The sequence below is a fragment of the Leptopilina heterotoma genome, unplaced genomic scaffold (genome assembly GCF_015476425.1).
Source record: "Leptopilina heterotoma isolate Lh14 unplaced genomic scaffold, ASM1547642v1 Lhet_93, whole genome shotgun sequence".
In the NCBI taxonomy this organism is placed as follows: domain Eukaryota; kingdom Metazoa; phylum Arthropoda; class Insecta; order Hymenoptera; family Figitidae; genus Leptopilina; species Leptopilina heterotoma.
This window is the reverse complement of record NW_025111200.1, coordinates 310468-333648: the sequence shown is the minus strand read 5'-3', so window position 1 is coordinate 333648 and position 23181 is coordinate 310468. Positions and strand designations below refer to the sequence as shown.

Here is a 23181-nt window from a genome sequence, read left to right as displayed (position 1 = left end):
CCAATTTTAGGTTCTATGCACAATTAAATAAAAAGTGACACAAACATAACTCTTTCTTCGAAGAGCATCACTTATTATTTCATTATTTAATTCATTTTTAATTGAATTAAATAATGAAATAGTCATAAGTGATGCTTGAATTTAAAAAGAGGAACAAAAATTGATTTAGCAAATTTTAGAAAAAAAGAGAATAAGAGGACCCTGACGAGATTCCCAATAAGTCAATAGTGACATTCTGTATAGAGGTTGACTTATAACAGAATTGCAGTATCAGAAACTGACAGGAAGAATCAGAAACAGAAAGTTCAAGTGCAGAGTAAAGAAGAGTGGGAAATCGGGTGTAAACGATCGGATTATGGTGTGAAAAGCCTTTCATTCGAAACATAGAAACGAACGAATGAATGGAATCACTTGTCCTTCTTGCTCTTTCGAAGGTCCATGAGCTTTCTCACATATAAACTCTCTCTCAACCCCTCTCGAGTTCGTTGAGCGCAGGAGTGTAGCCAGCTGGTAGTTGAAGTTGTAGGAGTCGACTAGATATGGTTCTCTCTCTATACTGAAATTCCCTTCGATCTTTCTTTCTCACTTTTTCCCGAGTTATTCTCAAATCAAGCTCACTCTCTTTCTCCTTCAACATTTCAAACCTCTCATACCCCATTCATTTCTGAACCTTTCTCCTATCGCACTTGTTCGCTTGGTGGTTCCCTCGTCGACATTCTCCCCCATCTCTCTTACACTCTCTTCTTTTTACTATATTTTTCTCTATCTGTCTCTCTTTCTCTTTCCTCCACTTTTCAATAGAGAGAGAGAGAGAAAAGTCTCTCTTTCCTTCACTTTTCAATAGAGAGAGAGAAAATTCTCTCTTTCCTTTACTTTTCAATAGAGAGAGAAATCTCTCTTTTCTCAGTGGAGAGAAAGAGAAAAAGAACTCTCTCTCCTTCCTCCACTTTTCTCAATAGAGAGAAAGAGAAAGCACTCTATTGAGGGAAGCTCTTCGTCTTTCTCCCCATTCCACTGGATCGATTAAAACTACAAAGTGTTGCCTCTCCATCCGTTGGTACCTCATCCGTGGTCGACTGTACACTAGGTTACCAACTCTTTCGCTTTCTCTTAAGCGCTCTCTTTCTCCACACCACCTTCCTCTAGCACCGACGGTACTTTTTATCCTTTTATCGGAGGATCTTCGTATTCATGGACGGCTCGCTTCGCTTCCTGATAATCTCTGCGTAAAAATTTTCCGTCCCCTCGGGATTGCCTTCGCACGGGACTCCCGTCACTTTTTTTTCCTTTCCTTCTCTCTCGCTCTCCTTCTCTTTTTTTTATTTTCTTTCTTTTTTGCTTACCACAGTTAGCGATCCCACTTAACCTATTATCCTACGCACTGATTTTCATTGGATTTCTTTTCACGGCCAATTCATTTTTTTACTCTCTCTCTCTCTCTCTTTCTCTTTCCTTCCGGAAAAATAAGTCGATGAAAAGACGTGTTCTCTAATATCTGCGATATGAATTATGTAATAAGAACTAATCGACAAGATTTAATAGATAAATTTTTATTTGGAATTCTTTACTTTTTCTTTCTTTGCCTTCCTTCTTTCTTTACTTTTTTTTATTTTTTTATCTCTGATCTTTTAGCAGTTCTTTGCTATTTAAAGAAATTTATTTATTAATTGAATTAATTTACTTCAAAATGAACAAGTTTTTGAGTTGTCACAAAATTTTTTCAGGGAAACTTAAATTATTAAACAGAGACAAAAAACAAAATCGAAAATAAGAAAAAGAACTGTCCATTCGTATGTTAGAAACACAACTGAATTAGAAAATTTGAAAAATCATAGCTGAAAAGCAAAAGATTGAAATAAAAATAGAGTTGTCAGAAATATTTAATTTTGCTTTTTCCTGATTTCCAGAAAAAGTTTATTCTTTTTTCCTCACCCTAAAAAATATTCTGATTTACACTAAAAATGATTAAAATAATTAAAGTTTTTCTCACAGTAATTTTTGGTCACTATCGAAAATTATATAAAGTTTGGAAATATTGAAATCTAACTTTTATTCATTTAAACTTTTTCAAAAAAATATTATTTCTATAGAATTGTTATTTATACCTAAGAAGGATAAAATTTTTTATGGATTTTAATTTGAAACCTTTTTAAAATTCAATTATTTCGAAAAATTCATGCTGTAATGCTCTTAATATTCAATTGTTATCTAAAATTTAACCAAAATTCAATTTTAAATGAATTTTTTTGTTGAAAAATTCTACGAGAATTCAATTATTTAAATACAAAAATAAATAATTTATTGAACAACTTGAATTGAAATTGAATTCTCATAAATAATTTTCGAGGAATTCGATTAGAATTGTATTAAAAATAATTGAAATTCTACGATGAATTTTTTTATTTGTGGAAAATTGGAAATAATTGAATTCTTAAAAAGAATTTTACTATTTAAGGAAACAATTGAATTGTTGAGAAGAAATTTATAAAAAATTTGTAAATAATTGAATTTCTAAAATTTTTTATTATTTATGAAAGTAATTAAATGTTTTGGAAAAATATAATCTAAAATTTTAACTGAAATTCATTTTTAAATCAATTTTTATTTGAAAATTCTATGAGAAATCAATTATTAAAATACAAAAATAAATAATTTGTTAAATTATTCAATGTTCCTTAAAGTGAATTCTTATACAGAATTTTATTAACAAATTTTTAAGATTAATAACATTTTTTATTTATGAAAATAATTGAATTATTACAATATTCTTATAATATAAAATAATAATTTTATCAATTTTTCATCTTTATTTATTATAAAACATGAAGAAATTGATAGCTCCGAGTCGAAGACTCGAAGTGTTCGGTTTCTTCATGTTTTATAGTTATGATAAAATTGAATTTATAGTTTTAAGTAAAATATTCTTTTATTTGACTCGTTATATTTTTGTCAGTTGGTCCGTAAATGGTCCGTAATTTTTTATTTTTGGTCCGTAAAGTCCATATTTTTAAATACTTGGTTCGAGCCAGGAAATGTCATAGTACTATTATTTTAACCGAGATTTTAAGCACCATAATTTATCTAGTAAAAAAAATAATTTTAAGTAATAAGTAGGAAAAGAACAAGAGTGAAAGAAAGAAAAAAGTAAAACAGAAAAGAAAAAGAAAAGAGATAGAAGAGAAAAGAATATGGAAAAAAATTAAGTACAAAGGATAAATATAGTAAAGATTATCGACAAATTGCTAAATATCGTTGATTTTTTATTTTTGAGTGAAGCACGCAACGCAACAGCACAACTTTGTAGGAACCGTGTAGTCACATTAATTAGCAGCGAAATTCGAACAACAACGTTTTAAGGTACCGCATACATATATGATGATGGGATGAAAAGAGATGGCAAATATTATGGTTTAAGAATTCAAGGGAGAAGGAAAGAGTTTGGGTTTATACTTCTGAGAAGATGGTCGTAAAGACGCATGCTACCACTGGGTCTGTTATTATCCGCGCAGAAGCGCGACTTAAAACGGGGCAAGGCCCAGAAGCGACGTTCCGAACCAGAGTTATAATCGTGCAACCATTGCCTTTTCAGTCTCTTTTACCCGATCCCACTAATCTTTCAACTCGAAAGTCGAGAGTGTGTGTTCGATGCTGAGCAGGGCGCATATTTTTGACTTTTACGCGACGCTTATATTTCTTTTTATGTTTACGTTGTTTTAGGATCATCTTTCTCCCTCTCTCTCTCTCTCTCTCTCTCTCTCTCTCTCACTCTCCCCATTTGAAAAATAGGATGAGACTTGAATTATGACATTAGATGGTTTTTTAGGGTCTTCAAATACTACGGTGGATTTTATTGGTCTTTAAATGCAAATGTATAATGATTAGTCGTATACATTGTGATAGAAATTGTACACCTGGAATTTATTTTCTTTCTCTTTTATTTCTTTTTTATGGGGTGAGTTGTAACATTTGGTTGTTTCTGTATATTTCAGGGTTGCTACTGGTCAGGAAAAGTCAGGCAAAAGTCAGCGAAAGTTAAATTAGTCAGAGAAATTAGGGAAAAGTCAGGAATTTTTATTAAAAGTACTGAAAAAAATTAAATTTTTAGAATTCATGAGAAAATTCTGAATTTCGGTGTTGTGAAATTACTACGAATTCTAATACGAAACCTTCAATTTTGTTTCTATTTTTTACAAGAATTTCGTTTTAAATAACTTAATTCTTAAAGAACTATCATAAAATTATTTACTTAAAAATTATTTAGTAAATAGTTTTACTTAAATATTTCAAAATTAGTTGAATTTTAAAAAAGTTGCGTTTACGATTTTAGAGGAATTTTACTTTAAAAAAAACATTAAGAATAATTGAATTTTCGAGAGGTTAGAAATCATTTCAAAAATTAAAAAAGATTCTAGTAAAAATTTCAATTATCTTTATGAATAATAGAATTCTTCTCTAAAATTCAATTATTTTCAAAAATTTGAATAAAATTCTTGTCAAAATGTCAATTATTTTCAGAAATTTTTCTCAATTCAATGATTTTTATTTACTATTTTAATAACATTTTCCCAAAAAATTCAATTATTTAAAAAAAATTGCACTAGAATTCAATTATTTACAAACTTTGTATAAATTTCTTCGCAATAATTCCATTATTTTCAAAAGTAATAAAATTCTTCGTAGAAATTCAATTATGTTTAAAAATTTTTTTAAATTCTCTTCAAAATTTCAATTACCTTTATAAAAAATAAATTTTTTTCGAAGTTCAATTGTTTTCAAAAATTTTGTAAAAATTAAATAAATTAATTTAGAAATGTTACAGAACTTAGATTTTTAAAAAATTATAATAATTCAAATTCTTCCGAAATTAGTTACATTTTTTAATATATTTTAAATTTATTATTAAAAATAATAAATTTATAGAAGAATGTTAATTAAAAATACTGAAAAAAGAAATTGAGTTTTGGAAAAGTTACAAAAGATTACAAAAATTCAATTATTTTCAAAAAAAAACTTTTAAAATTCTTGGCGAAATTTCAATTAATTTCAAAAATTATCCTCAATTCAGTGATTTTCAATATCTACTATTTTCAAAAGAATTCAATTATTTAAAAACAGTTTAATTTTTTGAATTAAATTAAAATTTTTAAATTTTAAATTCTACTCGAACATTTAACTCTTTAAAGCCCGAATTATTTCCACCGATTCGATTTCAACCACACTTGGTATATAATGGTTTTTGAGGTCGCTGATTACGAATCTGAAGTCAAAATTGCAAAATTCAAAATGGCGGATCCAATATGGCGGACGAAAAAATAAAAAATAATGGGATTTATATAAAACTTGTCACTCGGGGGTTTTTGGGGTCGCTGATTACGAATATGAAGTCGAAATTGCAAAATTTAAAATGGCGGATCTAATATGGCGGACAAAAAAATAAAAAATAATGGGATTTATATGAAACTTGTCACTCGGGGGTTTTTTGGGTCGCTGATTGCGAATATGAAGTCAAAATTGCAAAATTCAAAATGGCGGATCCAAAATGGCGGACAAGAATTAAAAATTAAATAGGATTTACTTGAATATTGTTACCAGCTGACTATAATTTATTCTTTTTCATTCAAGTCATGCGCTCCAGGGTTGTCAATTGTTTTTATTGATTGGCCAGCTGATTATCATTTGTTCTTTTTCGTTTGAGTCAAGCGTTCCAGGTTTCCTTTCACAAATGGATTAAATTTCTTACTTTTATTAAACATAATTCGCCCTATTAAATCCACCATTATGATTCTTAACATTTTAACCTCAGAAACCCGAAAAACCCAAAGCATCAAATTTAATGTAAGTCCCATTAATTTGTTATTTTTTTGTTTTTCATATTGTATCCGCTATTTTGAATTTTGCAATTTTGACTTCATATTCGTAATCAGCGACCCCAAAAACCCCCGAGTGACAAGTTTCATATATCTCCCATTATTTTTTATTTTTTTGTCCTCCATATTGGATCCGCCATTTTGAATTATGCAATTTTGACTTCATATTCGTAATCAGCGACCCCAAAAACCCCCGAGTGACAAGTTTCATATATCTCCCATTATTTTTTATTTTTTTTGTCCTCCATATTGGATCCGCCATTTTGAATTTTGCAATTTTGACTTCATATTCGTAATCAGCGACACCAAAAACCCCCAAGTGACAAGTTTCATATAAATCCCATTAATTTTTATTTTTTCGTCCGCCATATTGGATCCGCCATTTTGAATTTTGCAATTTTAACTTCATATTCGTAATCAGCGACCCCAAAAACCCCCGATTAACAAGTTTTAAAAGAATCTGATTAATTTTTTAAAATTTTTTCGTCCGTCATAGGAGAAAATGTATCTTGACACTTTTTTTATTTATTATTATTTTTATTATTTATTATTATTTTTTTACTTTTGTTTTTTTAAATTATCTGCTAGAAGAGTTTTACTAGAGCTAAGAATTTAAAATTTTTAGTAATATGTATTAGTTTCAAAGTTATGATGACTTTAATGCATTTGTGGTACAGCGTATGTACCACTGGGCGTTAAAGGGTTAAGTAATTATTTTCATAAATAAAAAAATTGCACAGCAATTCAATTATTCAATTATTTAAAAATTTCTTAAAAATTGAAAATAATTAAATTTATTTTAAATAATTGAATTTTTTTTTAGAAAATTTTATTAAAACAGTAGATATTAAAAATCATTAAATTGTGGAAAATTTTTTAAAATAGTTCAAAGTTAACCAATTTTTAAAACTAAACCTTTTCTGATTCAATTATTTCTAAAAATTCACGCTATATTGCTTTCAATATTCAATTATTATCTAAAATTTTAACTGAAATTCAAATTATTTAATTACAAAAATAAATAATTTATTCAATAATTGAATTTTTTCTTAAAATTAAATTCTCATAAAGAATTTTATCAACAAATTTTCAAATAATTAAATTCTTTCGACGAATTTTAATAAAATTTTTAAGAATAATTACGTTTTTCGAGAAATTTGATTAAAGTTTTATTAAAAATAATTGAAATTCTGCGACGAGTTTCATTATTTATGAAAATAATTGAATCCCTGTATAAATGTTATTATTCATAAAAATAATTGAATTATTGCTAAAAAAATTTATATAACATTTGTAAATAATTGAATTCCTGTGAAATTTTTGTATTATTTTAAGAAAATAATTAAATGTTTGACAAGAATTTTATTAAAATTTTTGAAAATAATTGAATTTCGGAGAAGAATTTTATTATTTCTAAGAATAATTGAAATTTTGATGAGAATTCTTCTAAATTTTTTAACATAATTGAATTTCTGCGAAGAATTTTATTACTTTTGAAAATTATTGAATTTCTGGAATTTTTTAACGAAATAACTTTTAAAAATAATAGAGAATAAAGTTTTTAAATTTAGAGCTAAATAGTAGTGAATTAATCAGAAGAAAAGATAGTAGAAAAAGAAGATATTGAAAATTAAACAAAGAAACAAAATTTTTAATTCAAAAGCTTTTTTCTCTTTATTATTTCCTTTTCTTACTTTGTCATTTAGAAATTAAAAATGATTTCGTATAATTTTAAAATCTATTCACAGAAACATGTTTTTCGAAAACTCGATAATTAATCAATTTATTATTTCCAATATAGTTTAAATTAAACACCAAAAAAGGGGAAATTAATTTTACAAAACAAAAGGAGAATAGGAAGAAATATTTTAAGTTCTGACATATGAATTATTGAACATAATCGAAATTTTGTTAAAGAAACATCACTTGTAAAAGTATCGATAGAGCAGTAAATTTTTCATTAGTATCAAAAAATAAACCGAACATCTGATTTTGAATTATTACTCAATTATATAAATGGAGTTCCTTAAAGTATTTTCGTTGACATTTATTTTCGTTGACATTTTAATCTCAAGAAGAAATCATTCTATCATTCTAATTTGCCAGAATTAAATTCATCATTTTATTTTAAAGTTTTCTTATGGATAAAATGATGCGATGATAGCGTCTTCTGAATATTTTATACTTTCATCTGAGATTTTATTTATTACTTTACAATAATAACCCTAAACCAAATAAATTTAAATAAAACCTTTTTTTAAAACTTTTTTGAAATAAACGTTTAATGATTAAAAATTGAAAAACGTTTTCTAAATATCTAAGTATTTTTTTCGGAACTAACAAGTTAAATTTGAATTTCAACTACACAGAATGACAAGAGTTTGCATATATAAAATGAAAAAAAAGAAAAGTTCTCCGCAGGGAAGAAATTTGATATTCTTCCCGCATCCTGGTGCGGAAAGTATTATATTATGATCCCGATCGTTATAAGCCTTGTCGAAACAGTGCACCAGTACTTAAATAAACCTATACAATTCTATTGTTTCAAGCGATTATGCATCAAGCACAAATCAGTCGACTCGTCGAGGGAGAAATGACATTCTTTTCAAATATTCTCCTTTTGTGTATAAAACATTATTTGTTCTTTCCTTCTTTGAAATAAAACCGTCAATGCTCCTCGAAAAAACTTTTTTTTAGTATTTATTACTTCAGGGTTGCCACAAAAAATTAATTTTGTTTTTCCCTGACTTTTCCTTGATTTGCAGAAAAAATTTTTGACTTTTTCCCTAATTTTTTCCACTTTTAACTTTTTTCTACTCTAAAAATTATTAGATACTCAAAAAAATGTTCTATTACATTTATTTACGAATTCTATAATTGTAAAATCATTCGAAAAAATCAATACTTAAATTCTTTTTTAAATAAATATTTAATCTTATATTTTATAGGAATATTATTAGAAAACAAGAAAATATATAGTCATCGACTTGGAGTGATATAATTTTAAATAAATTTCTCGAAAATGTAATTATTTTCAAAATTAAATTTCACACATAAAGAAATTTTTCGCTGAAATTTTAAATACTTTGAAAATCGACTATTTTAATAAAATCTCTCAAAAGAATTCAATTATTTAAAAAAATGTATAATAAAATACGTTGCATGAATTCAATTATTATCATAAATAATAAAATTCTTCAGAGGATTTTAATTATTCAAAGAAAAATTAAAAAAATTCGTTTAATTATTTTCATTAATAATGAAATTCTTCAGAGGATTTTAATTATTTAAAAAAAATTAATTAAATTTTGTTGCAAGAATTAGAAAATTCTACGAGAATTCAATTATTTAAGTGCAAAAATTAATAATTTATTAAGTAATTCAATGTTTCTCAAACTTGAATTCTCATAAAGAACTTTATCAACAAATTTCTAAATAAATAAATTTTTGCGACGAATTTTAATAAAAATTTTAAGAATAAATACATTTTTCGAAGAATTCTATCAAAATTGTATTAAAAATTTTAAAACAATTGAAATACTGGGATTAGTTTTATTATTTATGAAAATAATTGAATTCCCGTGAAATTTTTATTATTTATAAAAATAATTAAATGTTTACGTAGAATTTTATTAAATTTTTTAAATTAACTGAATTCTTTTGGAAATTTTTAATAAAATAGTAAATATGTATTGAAAAATCATTGAATTGAAGAAACTTTTTGAAAATAATTGAAATTTTACAGTTTTATTAAAATTTTTGAAAATAATTGAATTTCGGAGCAAATTTATTTATGATTATTTATGATTTATTATTTATTTTTGTATTTAAATAATTGAATTCTTGTAGAATTTTCTAATTAAAATCTTATGAAAAATTTTATTATAAAATTCTTCAAATGAATTCAATTATTTATATAATTTTTAATAAAATTCTTTAAAAGAATTAAGTTTTAAAAGAAATAATCAATCACTCGAACAATTATTTATTTTTGTATTAAAAAAAATTTCAATTATTTTCAAAGGTTATAAGATTCTGCTCCAAAATTTAATTATTTTCAAAAATTTTAATAAAACTGTAAAATTTCAATTATTTTCAAAAATTTTCTTCAATGCAATGATTTTTCAATACATATCTACTATTTTAATAAAATTTTTCAAAAGAATTCAGTTATTTAAAAATATTTAATAAAATTCTACGTAAACATTTAATTATTTTTATAAATAATTAAACTCGTCGAAGAATTTTAATTATTTTTAATACAATTTTAATCGAATTTCTCGAAAAATGTATTTAATTGTAAAAATTTTATTAAAATTCGTCGCAAAAATTTAATTATTTAAAAATTTGTTGATAAAGTTCTTTATGAGAATTCAAGTTTGAGAAACATTGAATTACTCAATAAATTATTTATTTTTGTATTTAAATAATTGAATTCTCGTAGAATTTTCTAATTGAAATCTTGTGAAAAATTTTATTATTTGGCAAAATAATTGAATAGTTTTACAATTAAATAAATTCGTAATATATAAAAATTCGTAAATGTAATAAAACTGTTTTTTGAGTTTTGCAAATAAATTGTAACAAAAATAATTAGACTCTAATTATAATAGAAATGTTAAAAATAATATTAAAACTTAAACCTTGCAGAATTTCATCGAAATCTCAATGGAAATTCCATGGAATTTCTATAGAGGATACTTCCATGTACTTTTCCAACGTGTGTTAGTGGACTAATTAAACCTAGTAAACTAATTAGAAATTATTTAGACTAAATTAAAATTTAGAGCTTAATTCTATAAATCCCACACTATAAAATGAATAATTTTTTTTTAAAAATTAAATGTAGTAATTTTGAAAAAAAGAATAGTGACAGTAAATATAATATTTGAATAGTATTTATAGATAAAGGTCAAAAGGGTGGGATATAATTTGAAATCGTCTAGGAGGCATCGTAAGATGTTATCGTGCGAATTGCAGTTGGTTAATGATCCAGTACGAGGTGTTTGAAACCAGCGCCTATTTTGAGAGAGGAGGATGCATATACATTCCCCTATCGTTGAATAAGTGAGGAAGCTTTATGATCACCCGGTACAACTTGAACGGAATGGCGCGTTCAAGTTGAAAGCTTGAGCGCCGCTGCCGCAACGTAGGTTGCAGTTTGAACTATAAAACGACGAAAATTATGGCCGCGGATTGCAATATTATGAGGCTATATTCGCACGTTTAATGATCGAAGCTACCGGGCAGGACGCGCGTTGAAATATTGTCCGAAAATGCAGAGGAACCCTATATTCTATCGTGTATAACCTTTGGGAACTATTGACCAAACCGGTCGTATAACTACAACAAGATTTGCAGGAATGATCCCAAAAATTTTTAGATACACTACAAATCAACTATTTCAATTTTAATAGTCTTCGTGTATATATAAAATTATTTGTTTTATTACAAACGAAAATTTTCTCCTAAATTTCCAGTTGTGACAGTTTTCTCTTCTTTAACTCTTCTTCACTATTCTTTCTTTTCTTTACTTTTCTCTTTTCTTTGCTTTTTTCTAATTTTATGATAATTTAATGCAAAAATGTGTCTGACAGAAAAAATTGTGTTTTTCCTAATTTTTAGGCGGATTTTTAATTTTTTTTCTGACCTCCTAGACTTCAAAATTTGAATCGGTGAAAATTCCATGTTCTCTTTCACGTATCAGTGGAATTGAAATCAGTAAAATTTCCACTGATTTAGACACAGTTTTTCCAAGGATATCAAATTAAGACAAAAAACGAATAAAAAGTGTTGCGTCGCAACATTTTCGATACGTGTTTTTGTCTAAATTTGATATCCTTAAAAAAACTATGCATTTAAAATGTTAAGAATATTTTATTTTTATTAAAAAAAATTCATAATTATACTAAATAGAAAATCACAGTTTTCTTGAAAGTATCAAGTTGATACTAAAGTACAAAACAAATTAATACCAAAAATTTAGATTTTATTTATTCTAATTCTAAAATAATATTCTTTTTCCAAAAGTCCTCAATATTCAATAATAGCCAACATTTATTTTATCTAAATTTCAATTCAATCTCAATTACAATTTATTCCAATTTCAATTCCACCGAATTTCCAATATAATCTGAATTTCAATTTTATTCAAATTTTAATTCAGTTTTCAAATGATTTAATTTTTAACGAATCAACTAATAAAAATTTGTTAATCATTTAAAATTTACTCAGTCCGAATTTGCAATGAATTTTCATTTTATTTTCTTGATGGAGAATAAAATTTATTCTAATTCTAATTAGTCTTCATTTACAGTCAACATAAAATTAAATTTGACCAGATTTCAATTAGGATTCAAATTAAAATACCTATTTGAATTTTAATTATTTTAGAATTTCAATTATATCAAAATTTGAATTTAAACAAATTCCAGTTCAATTCAATTTTTTTCAAGTTTTAATTCAATTTTATTTTATTTTAATTTTAATTCAAGTTTAAAGTGATCCAACTTTTTATCAATCAATCAATTTATCAAAATTTGTTATCCATTTAAAATTTACTCAGTTCAAATTTCAATGAATTTTAATTTAAATTGCTCTGTTAAAAATTTAATTTATTCCAATTCTAATTTGTTTTTACTTCAATTAACCTGCATTGAAAAAAATTTAATTAATTCTAATGAACTATTACTTGTCCATTATCAAATAAGTATTTATTTGTATCAATTGATTTTTATTTAAGTGAATTAAATGGTATTTGCTTCAAATACAGAAATAATTTGTCCAGATACCACATAATTCTTTTCAATAAAAATAATTTGATTCAAGTAAATATTTATTTAAATATAAATAAAATATATTTTAAATATTTATATTTAAATATTATATTTAAGGGGCCGTTAAAAAAATACGTAACGTTTTAGAGGGGAGGGGGGGGGTCAAGCTATTTGTTACGGTCAACAGAAAAAATGGCGCTAATGTATACAACATTGCGTTACATGGGGGGAGGGGGGGGGGGTCCAAATTTCAGAAAAATAGCGTTACGTATTTTTTGAACGGCCCCTAATTTAAATAATTTAATATATTTAATTAAAATAATATATTTAATTAATATGTTTAATTTAAATATTTATTTGATTTCAGTTCTATTCGAATTAAAATTTATCCAAATTTTAATTCTATCCTAATTAATTGAAATTTAAAAACAATGAACTGAACGATAATTGAAATTTATTCAAATTTCAACTCTATCCGAGTTAAAATTTTTCCAAATTTCCATTCTATCCTAAATAAAGTTTATCCCAATTTGAATTCTATCCGAGATAAAATTTTTCCAATTTCCAATTCTATCTTAATTAAAATTTATCCAAATTTGAATAATTTTACAATTCCAATAAATTATATCAAAATTACAATTTATTGAGATTTTCGTTGATTTAAATTTATTACTGTCTTAAACTATTATTATTATTATTCAAAATTCGAAATGTACAAGAAATTTTGAAAAAATTAATTGATTCAATAAGAATTGGATCACTTAAAAATTGAACTAAAATTTAAAAAAATAAAAATCAGTTTCGTATTATCAAAAAAAAAAAAATTACGATTATTAATGATACACTTTACTTCGTATATCATCTAAAATTTCAAGTACAATTTGGGTACAATCTGTTACTCATCACCAACGATTTGATGGTGTATTTAGGTCACAAGTCGTTCAAAATCAAAATTTAAGTGATTCAATCCTGTCAGTATGATCTATTAAAATTTTAAATGGTTCCCTCTATTTAGTACGATCTAAAATTAGGACAAATGGTAAAATCTATTTTCCATCATCTACAACTTGATTTTAGAACAATTGTAACAAATTTATTACTGTTTAAAATTGAATCTGAATTGTATAGGTAATCAGTATCATTTCGTAAATTTTAAATAATGATAATTATTTAAAATATATTCAAAAATATTTATTTATAAATAATTTGGTTTTAACCATATTAATCTCTAAATCAGAAATTGTTTTCAGTTACAATTTTTTTCTGCATCTAAGGACAAATTTTATTGCAATTCTATCCCATTCTTCTCGATTGAAATCTTCCCCCTGATTCTAATTTTTACCCCTTACTATAAAACTTTACGATTCTTGGTAAAACGAAAAAAAAAACAGATTTATATTGAATCGAGTAAATTGAATAACTATTTGAGAGTAAGAAGAAGAAGAAGAAAAAATGAATCGAAAGAATCAAGATTGAAATTTTTTGGTAAGATATTCGAAGAACACCGTTTGCGTTAAGAGCAAGTGCAACGCCTGGGAGAATTGAGATATACTGTTTTATAGGGAATCATTCTGAATGTGTCAGAAGGGGGAAGGAAGAAGAAGACGAAGAAGAAGACGAAGAAGCTGCAGAAGAAGAAGAAGGGAAAGGGGCTTTTATGAAGTTACTGGGAAGGTGCGGTGGCTTGGAAAGTGGTTACTTTGTGCGTCAGAGGTATCTTCTTTACGGTTCGTTCGAGCCATTACTGAAAATTACCGACAATTCGACGCTCGCAAATCAAAATTCACAGTGTTTTCTTATTCTTTTAAAGGCAAACGTTCGCGCCTTCACTGCAACGATTCATATGATTTCGCGCACAAAAATTCATGACGATACTTTTGTAACATCCTTATATATATATAAATCTAAAACGCAACTCTTAAGATAATTTGCCAATTGCACTATAACTTCATTTTCTTGGAGTAAAACTTTGCCTTTAAATTGCCTTTAAATATAAAAGCCAAAATAGACGACCTTATATGGGGGGATAATTTTTGAATTTGCTTTCATTTTTTCGTTTGCTCTCAAGATATAACATGTCTGAACATTTAATTGTAACTTATCTTTGAAGCCGATTGAGGATAAGAAAGATCATCATCATCGTCAACTGATTCAATTAATTAACAAAACTTAGTGATTGCATCCAGTAATTATTATTGTATTATTTTCAAAAAGAAAATTAGAAATCAGGATTACTGATTACTAAGTCACTGACTGTGAGTTTTAACTGATTCAAAATTTAGAGAGTAAAAATGAGGAATATCCCTAAAATATGAATCGAACATTCCAGGAATGTGAATAAAATATCCCACACTATTAAGGGGTATAAAGGTATACTTGAGAAAATTGTAATTATTAACGTAGAAAAGGGGGATATATAACTATCCTCTCGAAACTGAACGACCAATGAGAAAAGAGAAATTGAGAGATCCTCGAATAAGACTATACAATGTGAAATATATATATATACAGAGAGCGGGTTCATACATTGATGAGAGTGAGGACATGCATACCTATATACAAATCTATGGGACATTTCTCTCCCACACGCATCGTCAGGGTGTTGTGGCAAGGAAGGGTTTAACGATTCGCGTAGCTGCGTCGATTTACGACCCCTAAAACACATCGAATGCGCTTTATATGTATGTAAATTAGGTCAGGCCTGCTCTCGCTATGCACAAGCATAGCGTTCGCCATCCTACCAAGCTCAAAACATATATCTATATTGCTATGAGCATGTACGAAGACCAGAGTAAAACTGAACTCAAAGCGAAATTACGACATTTTGGTCTATGGCCGTATGTATATAGGCATACATGTTATGCAGCCTTCGAGAGAACGTGAGGTGCATAATGGTTTGCAGGTTCTCAAAGTATAAAATCCAATCATTCAACGTCGATCAACACCTCTTCTATGTTGGCAATCTATGGACACTTTTCCATATCCTTATTAATAAAATCAGACTTTTGTCTGTACATTGCATAGAATTCAAAATTTCTATTATATTCCTTCTTTTTACACTCTAAGGAATGCGAAAATACTATTAAGAAAATTATGTGTGTATGTGTATATGTGTGTATGTGTGTATGTGTGTATGTGTGTATGTATGTCCGCAAATTTTCGACCGCGTATCACGGAAAAACGGTTCGATCGTTTGAAGTGAAACTTGGCAGTTTTTTAGGCATTAGCCTAACTTAAAATCCTAGAGATAGTAGATTAAAAAATATTAATATGGACGAAAGTTATGCCATTTTTTCAAAAATTCGAAAATTCGAAATTTTTAGTTTTTTCATATACTTTAGTGAATTGTACTTAAACTTGGTACAGGGTTAATTTTAGTGTTTCTTATGAAGATTTAATCGTCAGAATAATAAAATTTTGAATAACAAATAAAAAGTGTTAGATTTAAATATTGAAAAATTAAAAAGTTTAAAAATTGAAATTTTTTTGTAATTAATTTTTATACGGTTGTATTTCTTAGGTCAACAATAAAAATTTGTTGTTGAAATCATAAGTTTACTTTCTTAAAAGAATTCTATTAGGTCAGAATATTAACAATATCCATATAATTAATATGAGACTTTTGTCAGTATGTTGCACAGAATTCAAAATTGCTATTATATTTTATTAATTAATGATCAAAAAATGAAAAACTCAAATTTCATTCTGATGACTAAATTGTAATAAAAAATACTAAAATTAACCCTGTATAAAATTTAAGTAAAATTAATGACAATAATTATTTCAAAAGATATATTTTGAATTTTAAAAATTTTGAAAATATATAGCACTAGCTGTCATGTCGTACCCGTCTTCGACGGGTTTTAGTTTCTACCAATACATTTAACAATGTTTCTACCAATCTGGAAAATCAAAAATACCCGGGATAAATTAATTAATAATTAATAATTAATAATTAATAATTAATAATTAATAATTAATAATTAATAATTAATAATTAATAATTAGTTAATTAATAATAATTAATAATTAGTTAATAATTAATTAATTAATAATTAGTTACCATTAGCTATTTCGGTAGTATAATTATACTATTTGAATAGTCTCCACCCTTTAGCAAAAAATCAAAAATTATCAAAAATTCGAGAAACCGAATTTCTTAAAATTTAACATTTTTTTCTTCTCTTTTATATCATTAAGCTTCATTATTTTTGTACTCTTAAAAAATACTTTACTTATATTTAATAGTCTCCACCCTTTGGTAAAAAATCTAAAATTATGGAAAATTAGCAAAAATTCATAAAACCGAATTTATTAAAATTCAACATTTTTTCTTCTCTTTTATGGCTTTTGGCTTCATTATTTTTGGGCTCTTCAAAAATACTTTACCTAATTTGTTATCTCCACCCTTTGGTAAAAAATCTAAAATTATGGAAAAATAGCAAAAATGCAAAAAAATGAATTTCTTAAAATTAAACATTTTTCCTTCTTTTTATGGCATTTAGCTTTATTATTTTTGTGCTCTTAAAAAATACTTTACTTATTCAATAGTCTCCACCCTTCGGTAAAAAATCTAAAATTATGGAAAATTATCAAAAATTCAAAAAACCGAATTTCTTAAAATTCAACATTTTTCCTTCTTTTTTATGGCATTTAGCTAATTATTTTTGTTTAATGTAGCAAATTTTTTACTTTACATACTGATCTTTAAATAAAAAACTTTAATAACTTTTCCTGAAAAGCTTGCTTAAAGATTAAAAATCACTATTTTCTTAGAAAAAAGTTGATCTAAAAAAACGAAAAAAAATTTCAAAATACATCTTTTTTAAAAATTTTATCGTAGAAATGGGTTGTATTTATCTGAAAAAGTTAGCTAAGGATAGTTTTTTCATTCATTTTACAAAAGATAAAAAATTTGCATTTTTTTTTTTGAATTTTTTGGAAAAATGTCATAACTTTTGTTCAAGTTAATATTTTTTAATCGGATAAGGCTATGATTGTAAGTTACTTTAATACCTAATAGACTGCCAAATTTCACTTTAATTGGTTGAACCGTTTTCAATTGATGCGCGAACAAAGTTTTGCATACAGACAGAGACAGACAGACAGAAATTTTTTTTACATTTTTAGAATTCTAATGTCTCAAAACGAAAAAATATATAAAAATTTTTAAGTTTGAAGCAATGTACAGATAGTAATCTGATTTTATTAATATAGATAATGTTCGTTCACATTAATAACTTTTAGTTTACTATAGCTACACTAAAAAAAGTTATATGATTCAAGTAATTATAATTATTTGAAAAATAATATCTTATTTAAAAAGTTTTTATTTCGATCTAATAAGAATTTATTTCGTTTAAATAATTTTATTTAGTTGAATCAAATAAATCTTAATTGGATTAATTAAATAAATACTTGACTCTAATAAATGAATTTATTTAACACAAATAATTTCTAAATTTTATATTTTTTCATGGATTGCTTCTAAACTTTCTATAGTTGAGTATTACATGTTATTTAGTCACATTTTAGCATAATTTTTCAAAAATACTTTCTTATAACGAAGATGTAAGTATAAAAATGTTTTGAATATCAAAAAATTGAAAAAATTATAATTGATACCAATTACTAAGAAGCTTAATTCAGTAGTATTTGTGGGCTCTCTGATTTAACTTTTAGAGATATCTTGATCAATGTAAAGACAAAAGTTAAACACGGTGTTTATTTTGGTTTAAAACAATTTCCGGCTTTGTCCAAATTTTTCCTGGTTTACTGGACGGGTTTTTTTTAATAATACATTTAACAGGGTGCTTACCAACCAGAAAAGACGTAAAATATCAGGGAATTTAATGTAACCGAGAAAAACTGGATCTACTTGCTATACAATTAGTTCGAATTAGACTGTACTATAACTCAAAAAACTGGAGGAAATTTTAGATTTATTTTATTACATTATATTGATTGAAGTACTACAAATTGAGAAATATTGTTTTCTGCATTTGAATTAGTTTAAAATAACTAATTTGATAATAAAAAGTCGGTCACTGTTTCAAATGGTATTATTTTCCTAATGAAATAGACAATAGTAACTAATTATTATTTTTTCCCTGTCAAATCAAATTCCCGGCTATTTTTCGGTTTTCTAGGTTGGTAGATACACTGTTAAGTGCATTATCAGAAACTACAACCCGTCGAAGACGGGTACGACAGCTAGTGTATATATATTTCGAGGGACGAAATTAGTGGAAATTCTTATTCTCATATTATCTGGGTTGCCTTTTGCCCATCTTAATTAGTGAAAGTCTCTATTAATTGATATTTTCAGGTCTAAGACTCACGCGACTATTGATACTACACTGAAAAAAATTCCTGGTACAGGGTTCGAACCAGTGAAAGTATTTAAAAATACGGACTTTACGAACCAAAAATGAAAAATTACGGACCATTCACAGACCAATTGGTCTGTCAAATAAGAGAACAATTCAATTACTATTTACTAGAATTTTTAACTAAAATTCTTCTTTAAATCAATTGTTTTTCAATAATTTTCGAAAAAGTTTTTTGACAATTTTCAAATCCATTTTTTTACAATATTCAATTTTATGAAATTTCAATTATTCGTAAATTCTTCAATTAAATAAATATTAGAAAATAAAAACTTAAAATAATATAAAAAAATTCAATTAAACTTTTCCAAAAAAAATTAATTTCAAAATTCAATTATTTCTAAAAATTTACGCTCTAATGCTTTTAAAATTCAATTATAATCTAAAATTTCAACTGAAATCCATTTTTAAATCAATGTTTATGAGAAAATTCTACTAGAATTCAATTATTTAAATACAAATAAAATGCCGTAAAATGCAAATAAATAATTTATTGAATAATTGAATGCTTCTTAAAATTGAATTCCCATAAAGAATCGTAATCAAAAAATTTTCAAATAATTGAATTCTATCAACGAATTTTAATAACAATTTTAAGAACAATTACATTTTTCGAGAAATTCGATTAAAATTGGATTAAAAATAATTAAAATTCTGCGATGAGTTTCATTATTTGTGAAAATAATTGATTCCCTGTATAAATGATATTATTCATGAAAATAATTGAATTTTTTATTGCGAAGAAATTTATATAAAATTTGTAAATAATTGAATTCCTGTAAACTTTTTATTATTAATGAAAATAATTGAATTCTATCATCGAATTTTAATAAAATTTTTAAGAATAATTACATTTTTCGAGAAATTCAATTAAAATTGTTTTAAAAATAATTGAAATTCTGCAATGAGTTTTATTATTTGTAAAAAATAATTGAATCCCTAAAAAAAATTTTATTACTTTTTAAACAATATTTAATTTTTGCGAAAAGTATTATTACTCTTGAAAATAATTAAATTTTTGCAATAATTTGTAACTTTTCCAAAATTGAATTTTTTTTTCATGTTTTTAACTAAATATCTCCCTATAAATCCATTATTTTTAATAACTTTTTAAAAAGTTCTTCAAGAATTTTCAAATTCATTTGTTTACAATTCAATTTTACAAAATTTCAATTATTCGTAAATTCTTCAACTTAATATACCTATATATTAGAAAATAAAAACTTTAAATAATTTAAAAAGAAATTCGCATTTAAAGTTTCTCAAAAAAAAATAATTCCAAAGAATTGTTAGTTAAAAATATGAAAAATTCAAATTTTCATAAATTTTAATCTGAAACTTTTTTAAAATTCAATTATTTTTAAAAATATACGCTCTAATGATTTTAAAATTCATTTATAATCTAAAATTTTAACTGAAATCCATTTTTAAATCAATGTTTATGACAAAATTCTACTAGAATTCAATTTTTTAAATACAAAAATAACAATTTATTGAATATAATTGAATGTTTCTTAAAATTGAATTCTGATAAAGAATTTTATCTATAAATTTTCAAATAACTGAATTCTTTTGACGAATTTTAAAAAAAATTTTAAGAATTTTTTCGAGGAATACGATTAAAATTTTATTAAAAATAATTTAAATTCTGCAATGAGTTATGAAAATAATTGAATTCCTAAAAATACTTTTATTATTTTCGAAAATAATTGAATCCCCGTAAAAATTTTCATATTTTATGAAAATAATTGAATGATTGAGAAGAAATTTATAAAAAAAAATTGTAATTAATGAAATTCCTGTGAAATTTTTATTATTTTTTGAAAATAATTAAAAGTTTGTGTAGAATTTTATTAAATTTTTTTTTTTAAATAATTGAATTCTTTTGGAAAATTTTATGAAAATAGTAGATAATGAAAATCATTAAATTGAGGAAAATTTTTGAAAATAATTGAATTTCGGAGAAGAAGTTAATTATTTCTAAAGATAATTAAATATTAATTTTTTTTTAAATTCTTTCTGTTAATTATAAGTATTGTTTTTTCATCTATTTTTGTAGTTCGCGACTGTCTTGTAATTTTTAATCAAAATTTTTATTACAACACTATTTTTGTTTTAAAATTACATGAATTTAACGATATACGAATTTAAGAAAAAAATTATTAAAATTAACTTGGGACTTGGAAGAAAATTCCCTCAAAAATAGTAAAAAAAAATATAAAAAATTGTTGTTTCCAGAATAATTTTTACTATTTTCAAAGCCAATTTTTTTAATAAAAATTACAAAAATTTATTTCAAAAATAGTAAGATTTACTCTAAAAATAAGAACTTTCACTTTTTCCCTGAATATTCCAGAAGGAATATTCTTATTCACTTTAAAATCAAATAAATACTGAAGACATTAATTTCCATTATTATTAAAAAAAATTCGACATTATTTTCTTTCGACCGCAAAAAAAAAAAAAAAAAAGAAAAACTACACAAAAAAGAGAAAGACCAAGAGTCTTACCGCAGAAGAGTTCGAAAGAGATTCACCATCATGAGAGTGATTTTTTTTCCTCGAGCAGAAGGATAATTAATTTTACGATATGCGTGTTTGTGTATGTGCTGCGCGTTTGATTTAGGTAAAATTTTTCGTGCTTAGCGCAAAGGAAGAAGATGGTGAGTGTTATGGGTGATGTTGATGGTGTTGGTGACAGTGGCATTTCTAGTATTTGCGGGTAGTGGTGTCGATAAAGTTAAACCCACTAGGCTGGGGTCTCGCAATGACAACACATAAACGCGTTTATGTCCCGAGTTGCATTATACTGTAACCTGACAGAACCCTGCGGATGTAGTGTCTCTTCTGCACTGATGTGAGCATCTAAACCATTAGAATCTTTTCCAAATACAATCGTTAACATTTGTCAATTATTATTAATACTATTATTATTACCATAAAATTATTTATTTTTAAAAAAATTTTTTTATTATTTTCTCATTTATTTACTATTCTTTTATTTATTTTTTTTTCAAGTTTTAATTTAATATTTTTTCTAAGGATATCAAAGTGAGACGAAAAAACGAAAAGTGTTGCGTCGCAACACTTTTTGTTTTTTTGTCTCAATTTGATTTGAATGTCTCAATTTGAAAAAATGTCTTTCCAAATTTAATATTTATATTAAATTTATATTTATGCTCTTTTATCATAGGTAGTTTTGATTTTCCAAATGTACCTAATAACCTAAAAATTCTTATTATTTTTTCTAATTTTTCTTATTTTTGTTTACTAAAAGATAGTTGAACTAATAATAAATACAAAATAGAACTTCGGTTCGTTTTCAATACCCTTAAATTATAAAAACAAAAATTTAAATTTAAATTCTTGCCTTTTACTGTAGAAACAAACCCTCTCAGTCTTCCGAATCTTGGGAATCCCATTGTCACAAATTCACAAATGATGTGCAGTCCTTATGCCACTAGTCAGGAAAGAGAACTGATTTTCCTGGTTATATGTCCGGATATAGGCAGGTCTAATCAGCCTCAAAAGAAACCCCCTTCCCCCTTTTCCCTCATTTTGAATAAACTATTTTTTTTTTGAAAAATGAAACGATCGCGATTTTAAGAGACTCGTACGCGCGCGAAACGATTTGTCCATTTGAACGAAGACAAAGAACGAAAAAACGTTTCGAACTACCCTATAAGAACTTCGAACGCGATTTTTAAAAAATTCGAAACCTGCCCGGAGCTAATTTCCGAAAACCGACGCGGCGCGACACGAATAGGATTGCCAAAAAATTTTTTTCGGAAAACGTGAGAAAAAATCCTAACATTCGATTAGGGAATTAGTGAAAAAAAGAGGTGAACACTACCGGAGCTAAGCACTTTTAATCACTGCACAACCGACACGACACTACCGAGGGCAATCACTATATTCGGAGGCTGCGAACCTGAAATCAAAAAAATAAATATTTATTATCAAAAAATTTGGATAAAGATTATTTATTATTAAGATAATTTTTTTAAATACACAAATAAATATTTATCAAAAAAAATAATTGCTAGGCAATATTAACGCAAAATTTGTAATTTTTCACCATTTGTGTTAAAAGTGTGACTACATAAAAGAAACCACATTTTTAGGAAACTTTTTATAGTCTTACCTAATT

The 23181-nt window shown here is 25.4% G+C and overlaps 1 protein-coding gene across 1 annotated transcript in view; it reads right to left on the bottom strand.

Annotated features, from left to right (window-relative positions):
* Positions 1-22794, bottom strand: part of LOC122512043 — a 56109-nt gene extending 33315 nt beyond the window's left edge. The window contains exon 1 of the mRNA XM_043627659.1: positions 22402-22794. Coding sequence (XP_043483594.1) covers positions 22402-22453 — 52 coding nt within the window. The 5' untranslated portion in view covers positions 22454-22794. The remainder of the gene's footprint in view (positions 1-22401) is intronic.
* Positions 22795-23181: the final 387 nt, after the last annotated feature.